Source organism: Polyodon spathula, chromosome 3, assembly GCF_017654505.1.
Source record: "Polyodon spathula isolate WHYD16114869_AA chromosome 3, ASM1765450v1, whole genome shotgun sequence".
NCBI lineage: Eukaryota > Metazoa > Chordata > Actinopteri > Acipenseriformes > Polyodontidae > Polyodon > Polyodon spathula.
Window position 1 is genome coordinate 82,699,820 of NC_054536.1, and position 18,784 is coordinate 82,718,603.

Sequence of the window (18,784 nt, forward strand, 5' to 3'; positions counted from 1 at the left end):
TTGATACCTGATGGGAAAAAAAACAACCTTATTTCTCAGAGGACTCAAACCTGTATTATGTACCTCTTTTAATTTTGCTGAGTTCATCTTGTGCTGATCGCAGGTCATTCTGCAGGGTTTTCTCCTTTTTTTTTGCAGCTTCAAAACGTTTGTTTAAATTGTTGAGTTCTGGGGTAACCGCTGTAAAATCAAGAATGACAGAAAAGGTATTTATGACACTATTGCAGATGCTCATTACTCCCTCAAACTCTGTGCAACAAGAGAAAAATGAACCACAAAAGTACTAATACACAGCTGTTTACTGATATATGAATAGAGTTTAGATAAAGAGGTGAGTTTCTTGATTTTTTACAACAACGATTAAAAAGTGGAAGTGAGTGAAGTGACAGCGTAAACCATGTAAAAACATAAGCATGAGCTGCATTGCTGGTAAGCTGGAGCTCTTCAAATTCAGAACCCAGTGTGTGAAAGGTCTTTGGTTTGTGTATTGTGTATTTTAATATGTTTGCATTGTGTAGTTTGTTGTCTCCTCTCTAACTATGGAAATATGTAAAGCACCCCCCCCCATGAAAATCCCCTGTGAATGAGGTTCTAGTCTATCTCAATTATTTCACTGACAACTCCTCATACTGTGAGTAAAAAGTTGTAAATATTCTCACCCATTTTGGACTCTTAGGAGTTTACCTCAGAGTTCAAATAATAAAGAGAATTATTGTTCTAAATACTTGTATGGTTGTTTCTGACTTTTTTTTCAAGTTGTGCAAGAGTTCAGCAACCCACTTGGATTTATTTGACAAGTAATGACCCAATTAAACATCACAAACAAGCACAAGAGATTACCTTTCAAATTTGCCTCTGCATTTTTTGCATCATTTAGCAGTTTGTCACCATCGTCTCTTAGCTTTTTGCCTTTGCTGCTCAAGTCCTCTTGTTGCACGGTCTACAAAAACAATGCATAAAAAACAAACAAACAAACAAATAAATAAATAAATAAATCAAATAACTAATTAAGAGACAAACATAGGAAAATAAATAAATACACGCACACACAGACAGAGCTGTAAATACAGCATTACACTATCATGAAAAAGTCTGTCATTATGACTTGCATCCACTGTATGTACAATACCTAAAAAATCCAGGATTCTTATTTTTTAGCTTGTATCTTTTGTTCTATACATACATTCAATGACAAATAGTCATCTTTTTCAATGCCTTTGTGGTGTAGTCTACATCATCCAGTGACAGTCAAATGTTTGTCATTGAATTTGTTAAGTTTCTTTTACCATAATTGAGTTTTTCTTAGTTATGGATGATATGTACATACATACATGCATACACACATATATACATACATACAGATATGAAAACACCAGCAGCTTGTGTACTGTATTCTTCACAAAGAAATAAAAAAAAGACTTTTGCCTTTGGAGCCTAAATTATAACTAATTAACTGCATAGCGAGCACCAACGTCCTGTCGTAAAGCTTACATTTAGAGCATTGTCGGCAGCCTCTTTGGCTCTGTTAGCTGCATCCTCAGCAGCTTTGATTGCATCAGTGATATTCTTATAAGCCTCAATACCATCAACAGCACAGCGCACAGCGGAATTACTGCTTGCGTTTTTCACAGCCCTACAAGAGGAGAGAGAAAAAAATAAGCAATGGTATACATATCCATACCAAGGACGCAAAAGGTGATTATAAAGTCACTTCCTGTTTTTGAACCATATACAAGTACATGCTCACTATCCTCACACCTTGTGGAATCATTTATTGTAATAAATATCCCATAATAAATACCAGTAGCTTAGACAATTCTACGCATACCACAAGTGCTTCCCCAATACTGTGGATAATAATGCTGCTTACTCTTGCAATTCCTTTGCTTGCTGATCTAGGTTCCGTGCATGCTCCTCTGCCTTCAAAACAATGTCTTCTTTGCTTCCAGCTTGAGAAAGCTCCTTTACTTTATCACCAAGTTCTGATTTTGCTCCATCTAGCTGAGCTGCGAGCCTTTCATACTCCTGCAGGTAAAGAGAAACACCTAGTTAGAATGAGTTGCAAAGTATTCATTAAATACATTCTGATTCATTTATGACAAGTGGAATCTCTGTAATTCCTTTTCATTCAGATTCCAAATCACAGTAGTTTCAACAAACACACGTCACAGACTCCCATGCACAGTCTTCAGTTGACTGATTCTGATGAAGTGAGACAGGGCGGAAACAGCCTAACTGACTTTTTATTAAAATCCAGTCAAAAGCACTCATCACATAAATTAATTATCATTTAATCAACAAAGGAAAGACACTTAGCTGCCTTCTGTAATCACTAGTTCATTTTTTATGATCAGAAGGAGGAGTAGTTAAATAAATTACAGTAAGGTTTCATAGGATGTGGCTACTTTTTCTAGTGGTGCGCAAACTTCAAAAATTTAAATGCAAAATATGAACTAGTTTGACCCTACTACTATTAAGTCAATGTAATGTTTTGTATTTAGAAATCATTTAGAAACCCTGTATTTTTCATAACATTCATTTATATAAAAGTTGTTGGCAACCCTATCAGCTATGATATTGCCCAAATTGCACCAAAATGTAACTCAGTTTTGTACAAGTGTCTGCATATTGCTTTATAACACTATCACAAAAGTTTGTGACACTCGAGCACTGGGCGTTTAAGGGCTTACAAAACCAACCCAAACTTAAAGCACTCATTTGTTTCTAAATAAATTGAGTTTAATTTTAAGGATGATGACCCAAGAACAACTTTTTTATAACTACTCTTTGGTACCGTATCTTGAACTGTATTTGACTAGGCTCATTGCTGGAAATCAAATAGTGTGCAACACACGCTTGTAACATGCTTTTCAGAAGTGTTGCTTTTTCACTTGGTGTCATAAATTAAACAGACAAACAGACTTATATATAAAGTAGACAGTGTGCCCTTATACAAGTTTACCACAGTATTTTTATAGTTCCCACTGTTTTTCCCACTGTTATACTATATATTTAGCACAGTTTATCCTGGTTTGCCATGTTTATTAATATGCTTTACCATACCTTGGTATTCTTTAGAATGCTTAACCATGCTTTCACTGTTTTTTACTACTCTTTTGTAACGGTGTTTTCTCACTGGAAGGGTTTTTTCTTACCACACGGCTCTCGTCCAGCTTCCTGAGAAGGTCATTGGTCTGGTCAAGTTGAACTTTGGCCATTTTAACCTGATCTTCAACCTTTTCTTGCTCTTGCTTCAGTTCTTGCATCCTTGCCTGGAAAAAAAAAAAAGTGATAATGTAGACTGCAGTAAAACATGAAATGAACTAAAAGCATCTGTCAACATCACATAGTGTCCTATGCAGTCTTATTGCAGCCCAGAATGCTTGCTTTTGTATATGTGTACACTGTAAATGCAATTACCTTCACATCTGATAATGCAAGGAGATTTCCCCTGTTTAATTGATTGGCTTTGTCAACGACTCCAGAAGCTTCTTTCAGTGCATCCCGGAGGTCATTTAGCTTCGTATCGTACTGTTTCAACATGTCAGAGACCTTCTCAGACTTTCTCTGGTTTTCCTCAAGTTGTTTCACCAAGTTATTCTTAACACGGTTCAGCACTGAAATATTGACAGAGGAGTATTAGTTGTCGGCCACCTGTCTTCCAGTTTTTCAATTTCCACAGAAAGTACCTAAAATGACAGGACACCTCTAGCGCTAAACTGTTATTTCAGTCTTCATATTTCATAAATATTGGATCTCTATAAAAATGGTTAAATTACTATAACACACTTCTACAAACAAAGAGTAAGACTCCTATATTCTTTTCTAGAGAATTTAAATAGACTTTTCACAGACGAGAATATAGTTGGCCTTTGGTCACATATGGATATTGAACACAGTCAACCACAACAAGCTTGTGTTATATGCAATCTGTATTTTAAAATTGCTTACATTTCTGAGCCTCGTCTCGTTCTCTCTCTGCCCGCAGCTTCTGTGTGTTGAAGTCACGTTGCTCCATCTCCCTCACCATGCGCTCGGCCTCAGCCAGCTTCTTCCCGATGTCCCCTGACGGCAGCCCGGAACCACCTGCATTTATGTCCTTCAGCTGTGCGAGCAGCTCTTTAAGCAAACAAAACCATTCAATGTACACAAAGCTGATGAACTGAGGTCTAGATTATCAAACATTTTCACTCCAAATTTACCTTGAATTCTCTTCCAAACATCCTGGACTTCAGACACCAGGTCTTGGGCTCGCTGGTTTGTATGCTCAACATTGTTAAACACAGTCTGAGTATTTTTGAAATTATTGTCAGCCTGGGTGGAAAGAACACAGAACAAGGGTTCATTATGGTGAGAATCTGTAGAGATGTAAAATCTGAAACAGTCTCCAGTGGAGTAGGTAGTAGTTGATGTTTTTACTCTGTTATTCCTCCATGTTTTATTCCTTAATTTGCCTTTGGACTTCAAATTAGGATCCTTAAACAACATCAGCTGTAACTATTATTCCCATGTTCCTGTTTTATATTTTGTTCGACAGTAAGTGCGTTTTTAGTTTAGTTGTAGTTTTAGCAGTCATTTCGCATTTGTCACTTCCTTCCTGACCTTCCTAGCACTAAAACGTGCTAAATGTACAGGTTTGGCATAGTATATCGGGCAATTACCTTTTTCCCCAGTATGGTTATATCTTGAGTAAGATCAATGGTGCCAGACTCTAACTCGTTAACCTTCAATCTCTGGCTCATCACATTGGAACGGTATCTGTTTAGCAGGTTCTGAAACAAGAAGAAAGCATTTCCCAATAAAGTTAACTTGATTTGTAGAGATGTCGGAAGATATTGAAAAACAACGTACAATAACAAATCAAACACGTGCCACAGCAAATTCATAATTATTATACAGCAATATATCTAACCCAAATCAGAACTAGCGTCATTCTGCAACAAATTACATTCCCAAAGTAAATTCACTGTTACGTTTTTGGTCATGATGTGCTTTTGTTAATGAATGAGTAGGAGCAGAATATCAAGTAGAAGGTTACTAAAATCTAATAATAATGCTAATATTAAACATTAGAATTAGAATTCAACAAAGACATTAGAATATATTTCATTAGCCTAGAATAGTTAGTAGCATAGGCTTTTTTTCTTGTAATGTGTGTGCCTGTACTGCATTATGAAGACCTCAACAAAAAATGTTTTACCTTTGTCTCCTCAATATTTTTTTCCAATTTCTTCATTCTTTCCTGGGCAAAAGCACTTGCATTAACATTTTGAAGCTGTGATTTTAAGTCTGCAAGATCCCGATCCATTCTTTCCAGGTCATCTGTAAGGGTCTGAACACAGCTATCGCATTCTGGGAACAATGAAAGAAAACACAATTGCACTGTGAACAAATGAAACATGTCTGCCTAATTTCTTTTTATAAAAGTCATTGTTAATTATTTATTTTGTTGTTAGCAATAATGGAATGTACTCAGGTTCTTTTGGTTTTTAATGCATTTCCCAGAACTGTAATTGCAATTTAAGGTACTAAAATGACCTACCATCACACATTTCATCCGTGCTGGTATCCTTTGGCTCCATATTTCTGCACACTGAATTAGAGAGAAAATGGTTTTACTTAAAAGATCCAATTATACAGTATATAAAGTTGTGGATATATATATATATATATATATATATATATATATATATATCTGCTGCCCAACATTTCGATATGTTGTACATATCTTTCTCAAGGGATCCTGTGTTTGAATCAAAACAGTTTGAATATATATAATTACAACTTTCAAGAATTAAAGGTAATGCAACAATAAATTAACATAAAATGTATTGCTGTCTAAGCTTGTGAGTAATAAAACATAAAAACCCACCAAACATATTTCTCCTATGATCGCACAAAGGCCAACATGCATGCATGCTTTTATTCATTATCTGAGCAATTTGGTGGCAAGGAGTCAAAGGGTGTTAATTAGGCAATAACCAGCCCTTTCATTTTTTTTATCATTAGCATAGATGAGCCAATGTATCCTCCAGCCACATGACACTTGCAAAGGAGGTGCATTAAGATAAATCAAAAAGAGATCGATTGAAACTTGTCAGCAGAGAAATTTAAATACAGCACACGTATTGAATATGTTATGCTGTACACATCTCCGGTGGATGAACAGATATGTCAAGTATATTTAGGGTCCCTGCAAGTAGAACTGAGGACATTGTTCCCTTACACACTCTGACACTCACATGACAAGATATCACTGCTAATCCAGTTTAACACAGTCCAATAGCGAAGGGGAGTTTTGCACATCACCTTCAAAATGGCACCTGTATTCTTCACTCACCTCCAGTCTGGGAAACACAGTTTCCAGGGTTTCCATTATTGCCACAGTTACAGGGACTGCATTTTCCGTTCAATGCTAATGGCTCACCATAGTAGCCTGGAGCGCACCTGCACAGAGTGAACACATATTGCATTACATGAGATACACTAATAACCCCATTCATGTCGTATGATCTGTACGGAACATGTGTTATAATGGTTTCTTAAATTGACCTTGTTCTCAAATATGTTCCCTTCTCCACAAAAACATGTTCTAATGTGTATTTAAAGTGGATTCAAAAATTACATTTTCATATTTTTTTCACATCGTTCTTAAGCAATTGTGTTCAGTTGTTTTTTTGATCTAATGTGTTGAGTTTCCTGACTGCCTTTCACTATTGATGACCTGTGAATTCCCATGCTGGTCCACATACTCTCTCTCTCTCTCTCTCTCTCTCTCTCTCTCTCTCTCTCTCTCTCTCTCTCTCTCTATCTATCTATATATATATATATATATATATATATATATATATATATATATATATATATATATATATATATATATATATATATATTTTTTTGTATTAGCTAATGTTATTTTAAAAAGTTTAAAACAAGAAAAAGCTTGCTCATATTATATATCTGTAGATCAGAAAAGTGCCTGTATAGTTGTAAGAGCCAGCGCCATCAAGTGAGATTCTGTTATTCTGTACATAGGGTTGATATAATTCACAAATTTCAAAGAACATTTTTGAAAGCTCACTTAAATTTAAAATAGTTCTCATTTTGTTACAAAACTGCAAAAAAGAAATCAACCTCCTGGTACATTATGTTCATTACTGCCTCAGTTGTTGATTGGCAAACATGTTTTCGGTTACTAATTAAATAATGATTAAACTGAGACCACATTGTTTTGAAGAGATTATAGTAAAATATTAACCATTGGCACTTGGATCCAGTGTAGCCAGGCTTGCACAAACACTCAAAGCGACCTCCAACTTCCCTACAGCTAGTGGCAAAGCTGCAACAATAAGAACAGTTTAATATTAGTCAGAGATACAACACGTGTTGTTTGCTGTAATTAATATATCCACCCTCTTGTTTTTTTTTTTTTTATTTGGAGCAATTTGTGGAAGTGTAATGGCATTATGTGGCAAATGGGGGCCAAACTATACCTCTTTATGCCGGTTCCACAGTAAAAAGAAGTTATTATACAGTAAAGAGTGAGCACTGTACATTAAAATTGATTGTAGCTTGTTTTTCATCACCACACACATTAAAACATCAACAGCTTTGGAACTGAATGTTACAATTGGGATATAGGCTTTGTGTCTATTGTAGTAATCAAAAACATTACCAAAGCAATATTTATAAGGTAGAGGTTGTAAGAAAGTAAGGCGCTAATTTTATTACAAAATTGTCACACTCGGAGGAATCCCCTTGTATTACATCACCTATCTGTGGTTACCCTGAGATGATGATGATGATGATGATGATGATGATGATGATGATGATGATGATGATGATTATCATTATTATTATTATTATTATTATTATTATTATGTATTTATTTATGTATTTCTTAGCACAATGTGGTTGTTCATGTAATTCAGTATGATTCAGCAATGCTTTGCAATGCAGGATATTATGTTGCTCAAATCCACCCTTAAGTAAAGAAATGTACTATCTTCATCTTAGAAGTACTTATAAAAACACTTTGTTAAAATACAATATCCTTAAAAAATTTCACAGCAAATACAACTAATGAATGGTTAACCAGGTAAGATGAATGGAACCACAACAGGCCCCATTTTCAGGAATGACACGGTAACATTTATTCATTTATGAGCTTGTAGCCTTTGCTGGAAAGAAACTCCACCTGTTGTATGGTGTAGCAAGAGGGCATGGGCAGACTTGACAGGTTCCTTGGGTTGCGTTTCCATAGTAACCCTCCCTACAACGTTCACAGTTGTCCCCCGCAGTGTTCCGCAGACAGTTCTAAACACAAAATGCAACATTTTAATCATTACCTTCTGTTTCTAACAGGTGATGTATTCTTACATAATGCTTTACCACAATTCCCTCCCCTTCGACTCTGATTGAGTCATGTCTCCGTGCATTCTTTTATCATACTAACAAATATATGAAAAACATTCAGTACAACAGGTCAGGTCTTGAAAAGAAAAACATTTAAGAATAGGCTGAATCTGCATGACACCCTATGCAGCCACACCTCTTCAGGTTTCAAGAAATCTGCAAAACAAACTAAATGATGCATGGAAACATATCATGGCTGAAATCTGAGATTTCAATGGAACACTGGTTAAGTATTTAGAAGTGAGCATAATGGCTCTTTATGTATATGTTGCTAGCATTAGCCTTTAGCTAAGAGTTATTATAATAGTGTTTGTACTAATTGTATGATAAATAATAAGTGCTTAATGGTATATAGCAATAAGATACTTTATTTACCAATCAGGTCCTTGACCTACTGTATTCAGCTTTTCTGTCAGATTAAAAGCCATTGAACCTCAGAGTGGTTGAGGTTATCATCTTTCATCATCGCGAGGAGGTTAAGTGATTAGCTTAGGGTCACACAGTCAGTGGCTGAGTCGGGATTTGAATGGGGACCTCCTGGTTACAAGTCTGTTTCTTTAACCACTGGAACCTCCTGTAAGTTATGGCTGAAATGCCAAATTAACTTACTGTAGCATTTACTGTAGTTGGTAACTGGCAAAGTTAAATAACGATCAAGAACCAGATTATTATTATTATTATTATTATTATTATTATTATTATTATTATTATTATTATTATTATTATTAATTTATTTCTTAGCAGACACCCTTATCCAGGACAACTTACAACTGTTACAAAATATCACAGTACAAAGTAGATCAGGAATAGTTAACATTTTTGTCTCTCAGTTTTACAACAAAAGACTGTTGTAAACTTTACTCAGGAGTAAATGCTTAGTGATTGTGTCCTCAGCCTTGTTTATACCCATGCTGCTTACAGACTTTCTTGCTCATACCTGTCTCGTCTCCTACAACAACCATCTGTGTGAGGACTCAGCCGGCACACCCTTATAACACCTACAGTTCCAAGCAAACCTAACTAGTCAAATCCAGCTATTAATGATTAAAAAAATAAATACATGATCAAAACATTTCTGGAATGTTGTGCTGGAAAGCTAGTGGTATACTAAAACAGGAAAATCACTCCATCTTGCATGTTTTCTGTTCGTTTTGAATGTTACCTTTTACTAATCTGTTAAGGATAAAAAAAAAGCAAATAGCAAATGTGTGTTCATTGTTAAAAATGTGTTTGTAAAGTTTTATGTAACATAAACAAAGAATGAACATTGATAGGGGAAAAAAGTCAACATGTCTCTCATTTCTGTTGTGTAATTGACACAGTTATCAGACACCCTGTTGTGGCATTGAATGTATCTTTGCTGATGTCCTAAGGGGAAAGTTACAACTACAGTTATCGCTTGGTTAAAACTACTGGCAGCAGTGATATAGATGCCTGAGGCTATGGGTTCTTTCTACATAAATGAGCCCTGTGTGACTCAATATACAGAGAAAGGAAGAGAGTACAGTATTTAATAAATCCTTTAAAGGATTTTTATTGTGAAGGTGGATGTTTTAAATATCTTTTCTTAAGTATACCCTACTATAAAAATAAACTTCTACAAACAAGCTGAATACATTTGTCTGAAGTATTCTTCTTTGAAACATTTAAAAGAATAACAAAGAGTGTTGCCTTTTTGTGTGTCTAGTGCACCATGGGTATGGCCATGAGAATGGTGGAAAGCTGTCTAGACAGTGGTGTGAATTAGTGTGCAGAGGATATGTCACTCTAGAACCAGGAATTTGATCACAGCTGATGAAAATAACACCAGCTGATAAGCTGTCCTTTATATGTTCAAATTTATTCTTTCAAAATCACCCACGCAACACTGACAGACAGAAGGTTTAAACATCAGCCAGTGTCCAAGCATACTGTGCTTGAGCCATCATTAATGGTGCTGGTAAATCTTCTTGATATGTATTGCTTATTGGCGATAAAACGGTTTAATTATATTATGTCCCTGTCATTTGTCAATATTGTTTCTTTTAAGTTAAAGTAGTAGATCTGATCTGTAGATCTTTTAAGTTAAAGTAGTAGATCTGATCTGTAGATATTTTAAGTTAAAATAGCAGATCTGATCTGTAGATCTTTTAAGTTAAAGTAGTAGATCTGATCTGTAGATCTTTTAAGTTAAAGTAGTAGATCTGATCTGCAGATCTTTTAAGTTACAGTAGTAGATCTGTGTTACAACACGTATGATCAAACAATAATATAGGTGCCCGGACTGCACCAGAATTTTGAGGATGGCTATTTTGTATTTACGGTTTTACCAGTAAACACATCTATCTGTACATTATAAATTCATTGGTCTACTGTATTTTTTCTAATACTGTCATTCACTGGGATAACTTAGAGTGAACTACTACTGACGCTAATATAGCATACAGCAATTCAAATAATGATATTTTTTCTCAATTAAATAAATTACTAATGCGGTTTTAAGCCATACTCCTATTCATAAACCAGCTTTTAAATCGTCCATAGCCACGAGGGTAGCTGTGAAAGTCCATGTTGAGATATTTGACAGAATACTTCCAGAAGTTTTGCTTTGTATAATACTGTCTTGCTCACTTACCAAGCACTTTCCAGACCCATCCTCACAGGTGTTAGAATGTCCATTACAGACGCACGGCACACAGCGGCCCAGGTACAGGCCCTTATTGTCTCTGTAGTAGCCAGGAGCACATTTCTATATATATTCAGACAAGGGGAAGGAATGTATGATTATTGCAAACAAATTTTGCACAGAAAATATCGACCCAGCATTTCACATAAGCTCCATGTTGTACAACTAAGGTTATGTTATATTGCCCCAGTCTCAAAACATTGCTCACCAACAGCCCATTGACATTCCTTTATTTTTTACAACTGAATAATGTGTCCTTACACAAAGAGTATTTCTCTGCTATGAATCAGAATTGTTTCTTTACTATAACACTACACTGTACATAGCTAACTGCAGTCCACCAAATGGTTCTTTAATGATGAACAAATGTGGTTTGTATGAACTCATGCTCCGTCCCTTCATTGTCTTTTAAAAAAAATAGCCAGTTATTAAGGTACTATGATCTTATTACATACAGAGTAGACAATAACACGCAATGTTATACTGTACATATTGCATGGCGACCTTTATATATCATGACCTCACTGTATCTTTACGACCCTTCTGATTGTATTGTTTCAGTTTTTTAGATTTAACTTTTTTAAGTTTTGCGACAAAGCCATGGGCACTTTGGAGTTCATGAAGTTAGATGAGACTTGAATCCTGTCATTTACAATCTCTATTCAGAAAAAAAGTATTTATAACTGCCAACCCCCATTTTCCAGGTGCTATATAAAGAAGACAGTGGCAGGATAGGTGTGTCAGTTCAAAGGGCTACAGTTCGAGATGCATTCATTCTTATCCAAACACAGAAATACATAAACTACAATGTGGGCATATACCGCAGCATACCATTCTTATGTAAGAGGCTAGATAGAAACAGAGAGAGAGAGAGAGAGAGTGAGAGAGAGAGAGAGAGAGAGAGAGAGAGAGAGAGAGAGAGAGAGGAGAGAGAGAGAGAGAGAGAGAGAGAGAGAGAGAGAGAGAGAGAGAGTAAAAAAGCAAACTCTTTATGCCAGAATAATTTCTTAACAGTCAAATCATTAAACCTGCTTAATAGGTAAATGCAACAATATCAGAGAAAAGTAAATGCAAGATACTGGATTAATTTTTCAGTTACCTTAATTCCTAAGTTTGATGCAATGTCATCTAAATGAGAGAATGAAAGTCTCTGTTGCTGTTTCTGTCCCAAACAATGTCCTACAACAACCAACCAAACAGCAAACCATCTCACGTTTCTCAACCAAAATGTATCTCCCCACATCGTTCAGGTCTCAGTCTTCTTCACTTGAACACACTGGCGAGCAAATTATTATCCTTAAAGCCAAATTTTTCCTCTTATAAGTCCCAAGGCTGACTAGTCACAGCTCTGTAAAATGTTATTAGCTCCACCTTTAAACTACCTGTGAGTCAGAGCTAGCAACACCTCAGTGGTAAAACATAAAACAAAAAAACACTGAAGTTAACAAATCAAAATGCGCATAAGCCAAAGGTGGTGTTGGGTGTGGCAAAGGTAAGTAAGACATAACCAGACAGTTACTGCACAGTGTTCACTCTGAATCACACTGCACAAACTTGCAGCCTACGTGAGAAAGGCTAGGGAGCGGTGTACCACTTCCCTCCAGGCTATGCATATTTGTCTTGTGTATCATGTTAATTAAATAACATGCAGAACTCCACTGCAGAAATCGAGCTTTAGCCTGCTGGTTTAAAGAAATATACAGTATGTACAATTCTAAAGCAAGAAAACACACTGACTAATCAATGTTGTATACAGGAATGACTAGTCCATCAGTTCAACTCAATGCCTAAAATGTAATACAATACGGTATTTTATGAACACGCTAAGTATTTAGAACTGCAATTTAATTGTCAGTTTAAAAACTGAATGGTACTAACTATTAATTAAATCAAGTAACATTAATGTTCTCATAGTTCCAGTACTGTGGGTCCAAACCTAAAAGCTTTCAATAATGTTCTTTGAAGTATTTTGGTTTTCAAGGATTACATGAAGTTTTGCTGTATCAAACTTTTCTAGACTGTTACAAAGAAGTAAGAAGTTTCATGAATATCAACCATTATTTAATCTGCAAGATTAAACATGGGCACTGATTCAGTATTATTGTGCTAAATATGTTAGATTTGCATGTACCTTCTACCAAAGACAACTATTTTCCCTGTATCCACAAACTTTACTTTTCTAAATGAGCCATAACATATATGGCTCGAGAGAAATGTGTTGAACAGCTCTGTATTAACGCATCAGTTAAAGTGAACAGGTCTTTGTATTACAAATACTGTTTGTGTACAGAATCAATGTTGATATGTTCATATTGCAGTGATAACATAACTGTGTGGTTTATTAGTACACAGAGCTGCTGTATACAATAGAGAATGGCTCTCTCAGCCTAGCAGTTGATGATGTGCTGTGTGTTTCCCACCTGGCATGAATCCCCCCTGTCTTCAGCTGGGCATGTGCAGACCTCGACATTGCTGGCAGCAGCTCCACTTCCTGTGGGACTGACTCCCTCAAGGCCGACCTCGCCCAAGGCGAGACGCTGGCTTTCTGTGAAGTACAGGGCTCTGATACGCAAACCATCCAAGCCAGCTAAGACCATCATCAGCTCTTCCCTCGATACTGGGCTGTTGGTGGTGGCATGTCTGAAATTACCCTGTTAAAATACAAGCAATGTCATTTGGAGTTATTACACTGTTTGGACTTGAACTTCCCAGAAATATTTACCTTTGTTCACAAAAAACTTTGTGTGCAAAATGTGCAGCTTTTTTTTTCTGTAATAAAACAAGGCACCAATTTGAAATTAACAAGCATGTGCCAGTCTAGTATATAATATTTACAGTCCATAAATTAACTTTTGAGTTATTTTATTTATTTATAGCTTTGCACGCATCGTCATCATCATCATCATCATCTATACAGATAAGGAAAAAAAGGCATTTTGAAGAAAAATGCCATCAACTGCAGTGGTTCCCAAACTGGGTAGCTGTAGGGGGCCGCAGGACATACACAAATATTACCAGTATTTCCCATTTCCGTGGATTAATTCCCTTTGGATCTTCAATCAGGACTACTAAGTTTGGAACCCCTGACCTGCACAGAGGTATCTCCAGCAGATTTTGCTCTCAAAACAATGCAGTGATCACCCCAAGTGTCTTTGGGATACGAACGCTCTTATTTCTGATTGCAGAATCCTCAACTGACCACGCATAGACTAGAGCAAAGAAGTTGAAATAATAGAGTACTCTTGGGGAAAGCCATTTGGAAATCCATTACGAATTTAAGTTAATAATATCTGGTTAGAAAATAAAACACAGAAACATCTGTATATATTATGTTTGTATCTGACAAATTTTAATTTGAGACACTGACCCAAAAAGCTTTACAATACAATATGTTGTGGTTATTGGCCTGCATTCAGAGCAAAAGTGATAAGCTTCCTATTTGGCTTTGGAAAATAGCAGAAAGCATAGGTCAGTTAACTTTTTGGATACTACAAAAAAAATAAAAGGCTTATAAAAACATTTCTGGCTGTCTACAAAAAATTTAATAAAATAAATACATTTCAGAATACAAACTTACAGAGAAAGAATACAATACAAAACCCTTAGTCATTTCACATTTTCATAAGCCACTTAGAGTGAGAAAACGGAGTAAAGTACAAGCTCAAAAATATTTTTTCACAACGGTAACCTTCTGAAAAGAAACAACTAGGGTCCCTCAGACACTCATGTTGTGTAGATAGTAAACCATGATATGAAATTTTGTTTAACATATAATTACATGCCAGCTGTAACATAATACTTCTGTTGTACAAACAAGATTCAGGTGCTTGCTTTTAAGAGCAATTACCCATTTGGCCTGGTATCAAATAAACAGAACTGAACTGATTTGTGTGAAATCAAGTACAATAGTTGTAGTGCCCAGCCCCTCTGTATGTGTAACTGGTGTTTGTAAAGGCACTGTACTGTAAAAAATGTTGAAAGAAGCTTCAATACAGATCAGACATTTTACCTGTCATGTTTGACAAATGTGGATAAAGATTAATAACCTTCCTATCTGTCCAGTCATCTGTAGTGAGCATACAGGCAAGATTTTGATAGGGTTGTGACTCTCTCATCATTCATGCCTGCGAGTCTCTACACGTTAGCCCTTGTATGGCAACCTTTCTTGAAAAGTAGTTTTGGATTCTGGAAATATTTATTTAACTAGTGCACTGGCATCAGTTTTGTACTGCTCTTCTCTTACTGTGTAACTGATTACCAGATGTATCTAAGCACTTGAGGAATATGATAGCTACTTATGTTTCATCTCCCACATGCTGTGTAAAGCCATAAATATCAGCATGTGAAATGCTAATATCCACAATATGTGATGATCGATTAATCTGAATTGACCTGAATAATTACAAATTCTTTATTTTTCAAACGAACATATTGCAGTCCAAGACACTTTGGGGTCATATAATTGATTATCAATGTGTGTGGCCCATACAGAAAACCAGGGGCATATATTTAAACAAAGAAATAAAACAATTGGAACAGTATTTATAACTAGCAAGAATCACGAGCAAGAAGGAGGAATTAAATTACTGTTATAGTAAAGTATAGTATCCCTAATGAAAATTAAATATATTACAACATATATATATATATATATATATATATATATATATATATATATATATATATATATATAACCTGACTTAACATATGTAATACTCATCTGAAAATATATAAATGAGCTGAAACAAATGTTGAAATATATTTTAAATATTAGCACTATCACAGAGAAACAGACATTTTATATTGTGTGGCCTGGCGAGTCTAGTTTTGCCCGGGCCAATCTAGTTTTGCCAAGGGCTTCTGGGTGAATCCCGAAGTTACCACTTTTTTTCTGCACTCACCCGCGTCCAATTGGCCAGATCTTGATAGGCCCAGAACTTGAAAAACATGACTGGGGCTGACCGCTTTGTGCCAAAAAAAGTTGAACAAAAGTGACTTAAAGTAGTTGCGAAGTTTAACTGAAGTTCACCCGGTTCAAATGCGCCTGATTGGAGCGGGGGCGAGTGCCGAAAAAGGAGCTAACGGATTCGGGATTCACTATGGGAGCCTTTGGCGAAACTAAATTGGCCCAGGCAAAAACTAGGCTCGTCAGACACGGGTTTCGCCTTACACACCCCTATATATATATTATATATATTATATACCTTATATATTTTATGTATTGTATATATGTTAATATACATACGATATAAATATATATATATATATACACACACACACACACACACACACACACACACACATATACACACACACACACACACACACACACACACCGCAAATATTTACTATATTTGCCAGCCTCCATTTACTGGAGACCGGCTAATATTGGAGACCGGTGTTTATATTAGATCTCTAGCTTCACATGCTTCATGCAGTCATTGAGAAGCCGCTAACACACAATCTTGTAGCAACATCGTAACTCAATTTAAACATTCTAGCAACTTTGTTAAAATGTTGTGTGTCATTGGGAACTAAGTAACAGTTTTGTTTTAAAACAAAATTACATTGTATTGTACACCCTCAAGTATAAACCAAAAGTATTCTTATGGTCTTTTTATATGCACTGGCTAACAAGGATACGGTATGCAAAAAGTTGGAAAATGAACAAGCAGAAGTATGACTTTGTATTAAAAAACAAAATTAGATCTACCATTGTTAATAATAATAATAATAATAATAATAATAATAATAATAATAATAATAATAATAATAATAATAACAGCAAAATCCACTAAAGGCAGCCCTGTAGATATCAGAACACAGGCGTGTAGGCTACACTTACAGCACAATAATAATAATAATAATATAATAATAAATAGGAGGAGTGGCAAACACTGTTGCAGCAAAATGACAAGATTCAGAACTGGGCAGACACATGGCAAATTACATTTAATCGAGAAAAGTGTAAGGTACTGCACGCAGGAAATAAAAATGTGCATCATAAATATCACATGGGAGATACTGAAATTGAAGAAGGAATCTATGAAAAAGACCTAGGACTTTTTGTTGACTCAGAAATGTCTTCATCTAGACAATGTGGGGAAGCTAGAAAAAGGCCAACAAGATGCTTGGATATATTGTGAAAAGTGTTGAATTTAAATCAAGGGAATTAATGTTAAAACTGTACAATGCATTAGTAAGACCTCATCTAGAATATTGTGTTCAGTTCTGGTCACCTCACTACAAAAAGGATATTGCTGCTCTAGAAAGAGTGCAAAGAAGAGTGACAAGAATTATTCCGGGTTTAAAAGGCATGTCTTAAGCAGACAGGCTAAAAGAATTGAATCTCTAACAAAGAAGACCTGATTCAAACATTCAGATTTCTAAAAGGTATAGACAATGTCGACCAAAGGGACTTTTTCGACCTAAAAAAAGAATCAAGGACCAGGGGTCACAAATGGAGATTAGACAAAGGGGTATTCAAAACAGAAAATAGGAGACACTTTTTTACACAGAGAATTGTGAGGGTCTGGAACCAAATTCCAATAATGTTGTTGAAGCTGCCAACCTGGGATCCTTCAAGAAGCTGCTTGATGAGATTCTGTGGTCAATAAGTTTTAATAACGTAATAACTGCATTAAACAAATATGGATTACATGTAGGCCCACCTTAAATTATGTTTTCTATTATTATTATTATTTATTAATCGTGAGAGACACTTTCATTGCTCTAACGTATGAGCAGTTAATTACGCGCAAGGTCCTCCTCTTCCTCAGCTTCAATGGCAATGACAGAGACCCAGCATTTATTTACAATATTTGTCAGCAGATCCAGCACATATTGGAGACAGGCAATTATTTTAAGTTTGCATAGGCCTACTCTGTATAAGAATATAAGAACATAAGAAAGTTTACAAATGAGAGGAGGCCATTCAGCCCATCTTGCTCGTTTGGTTTTTAGTAGCTTATTGATCCCAGAATCTCATCAAGCAGCTTCTTGAAGGATCCCAGGGTGTCAGCTTCAACAACATTATCTCCCCTTGCAACTTCTGTTTCAATAGTATATATATTTTGTATCATCGTAGACAAAGAATTTCATTTCCTACCTTCAATGTATTATTATTATTATTATTATTATTATTATTATTATTATTATTATTATTATTATTATTATTATTATTATTATTTATCAACATCGTTAGTACAAAGCAATTACAGAGACTAGGGGGTGAAATGTGCTGCTGCAGAGGGCCACTGTTGACGACGACGTTTTCCTGCAGTGAATGTTATCCTGGGAGTCGGTTTTATGTATTATGCAAATTCAGTTCAGTCAGGGAACTCATGCGATAGATAAAATATTTATTACAGATTAGACACAATAATACATTTAAGCACATTATACGTTCTTGGATAAAACATTTAGTATATAATACACCTTTGGCCTTTAACCTTGCCTCAGGGAACCCCTGCTCATAAATTCTTCTGCTGATAAGTGGAGACTGTAGGAAGCAAAGGGCTGCCCTCCCTCTTAGATGAAACCAAAAAACAGGTGGAGGCTGGGGAGGAGGAGGTAAACTGTAACTCGTAGCAGAGGGGGTAATGGATCAGGTAAGCTTTGAATCCTCTCCTTGACGATCGTTGGACAAGTAATTATCAACGCTTAATAAGCTTGATTTGATTGACTGATTAAAAGTGAGTTCCC

General features: G+C 35.7%; 1 protein-coding gene across 3 annotated transcripts in view; it reads right to left on the bottom strand.

Annotated features, from left to right (window-relative positions):
• LOC121313499 (laminin subunit alpha-3-like) overlaps positions 1 to 18,784 on the bottom strand; it is a 150,651-nt gene that overhangs the window by 24,389 nt on the left and 107,478 nt on the right. For all 3 annotated transcript variants that reach the window (XM_041246133.1, XM_041246132.1, XM_041246134.1), the window contains exons 41-56: positions 13,501 to 13,731; positions 11,030 to 11,143; positions 8,198 to 8,316; positions 7,259 to 7,339; positions 6,341 to 6,447; positions 5,543 to 5,593; positions 5,201 to 5,352; positions 4,662 to 4,772; positions 4,203 to 4,314; positions 3,952 to 4,119; positions 3,421 to 3,617; positions 3,156 to 3,272; positions 1,871 to 2,025; positions 1,492 to 1,633; positions 841 to 940; positions 64 to 180 (exon numbers count right to left, since the gene is read on the bottom strand). In XM_041246133.1, coding sequence (XP_041102067.1) covers positions 64 to 180; positions 841 to 940; positions 1,492 to 1,633; positions 1,871 to 2,025; positions 3,156 to 3,272; positions 3,421 to 3,617; positions 3,952 to 4,119; positions 4,203 to 4,314; positions 4,662 to 4,772; positions 5,201 to 5,352; positions 5,543 to 5,593; positions 6,341 to 6,447; positions 7,259 to 7,339; positions 8,198 to 8,316; positions 11,030 to 11,143; positions 13,501 to 13,731 — 2,074 coding nt within the window. The remainder of the gene's footprint in view (positions 1 to 63; positions 181 to 840; positions 941 to 1,491; positions 1,634 to 1,870; positions 2,026 to 3,155; positions 3,273 to 3,420; positions 3,618 to 3,951; positions 4,120 to 4,202; positions 4,315 to 4,661; positions 4,773 to 5,200; positions 5,353 to 5,542; positions 5,594 to 6,340; positions 6,448 to 7,258; positions 7,340 to 8,197; positions 8,317 to 11,029; positions 11,144 to 13,500; positions 13,732 to 18,784) is intronic.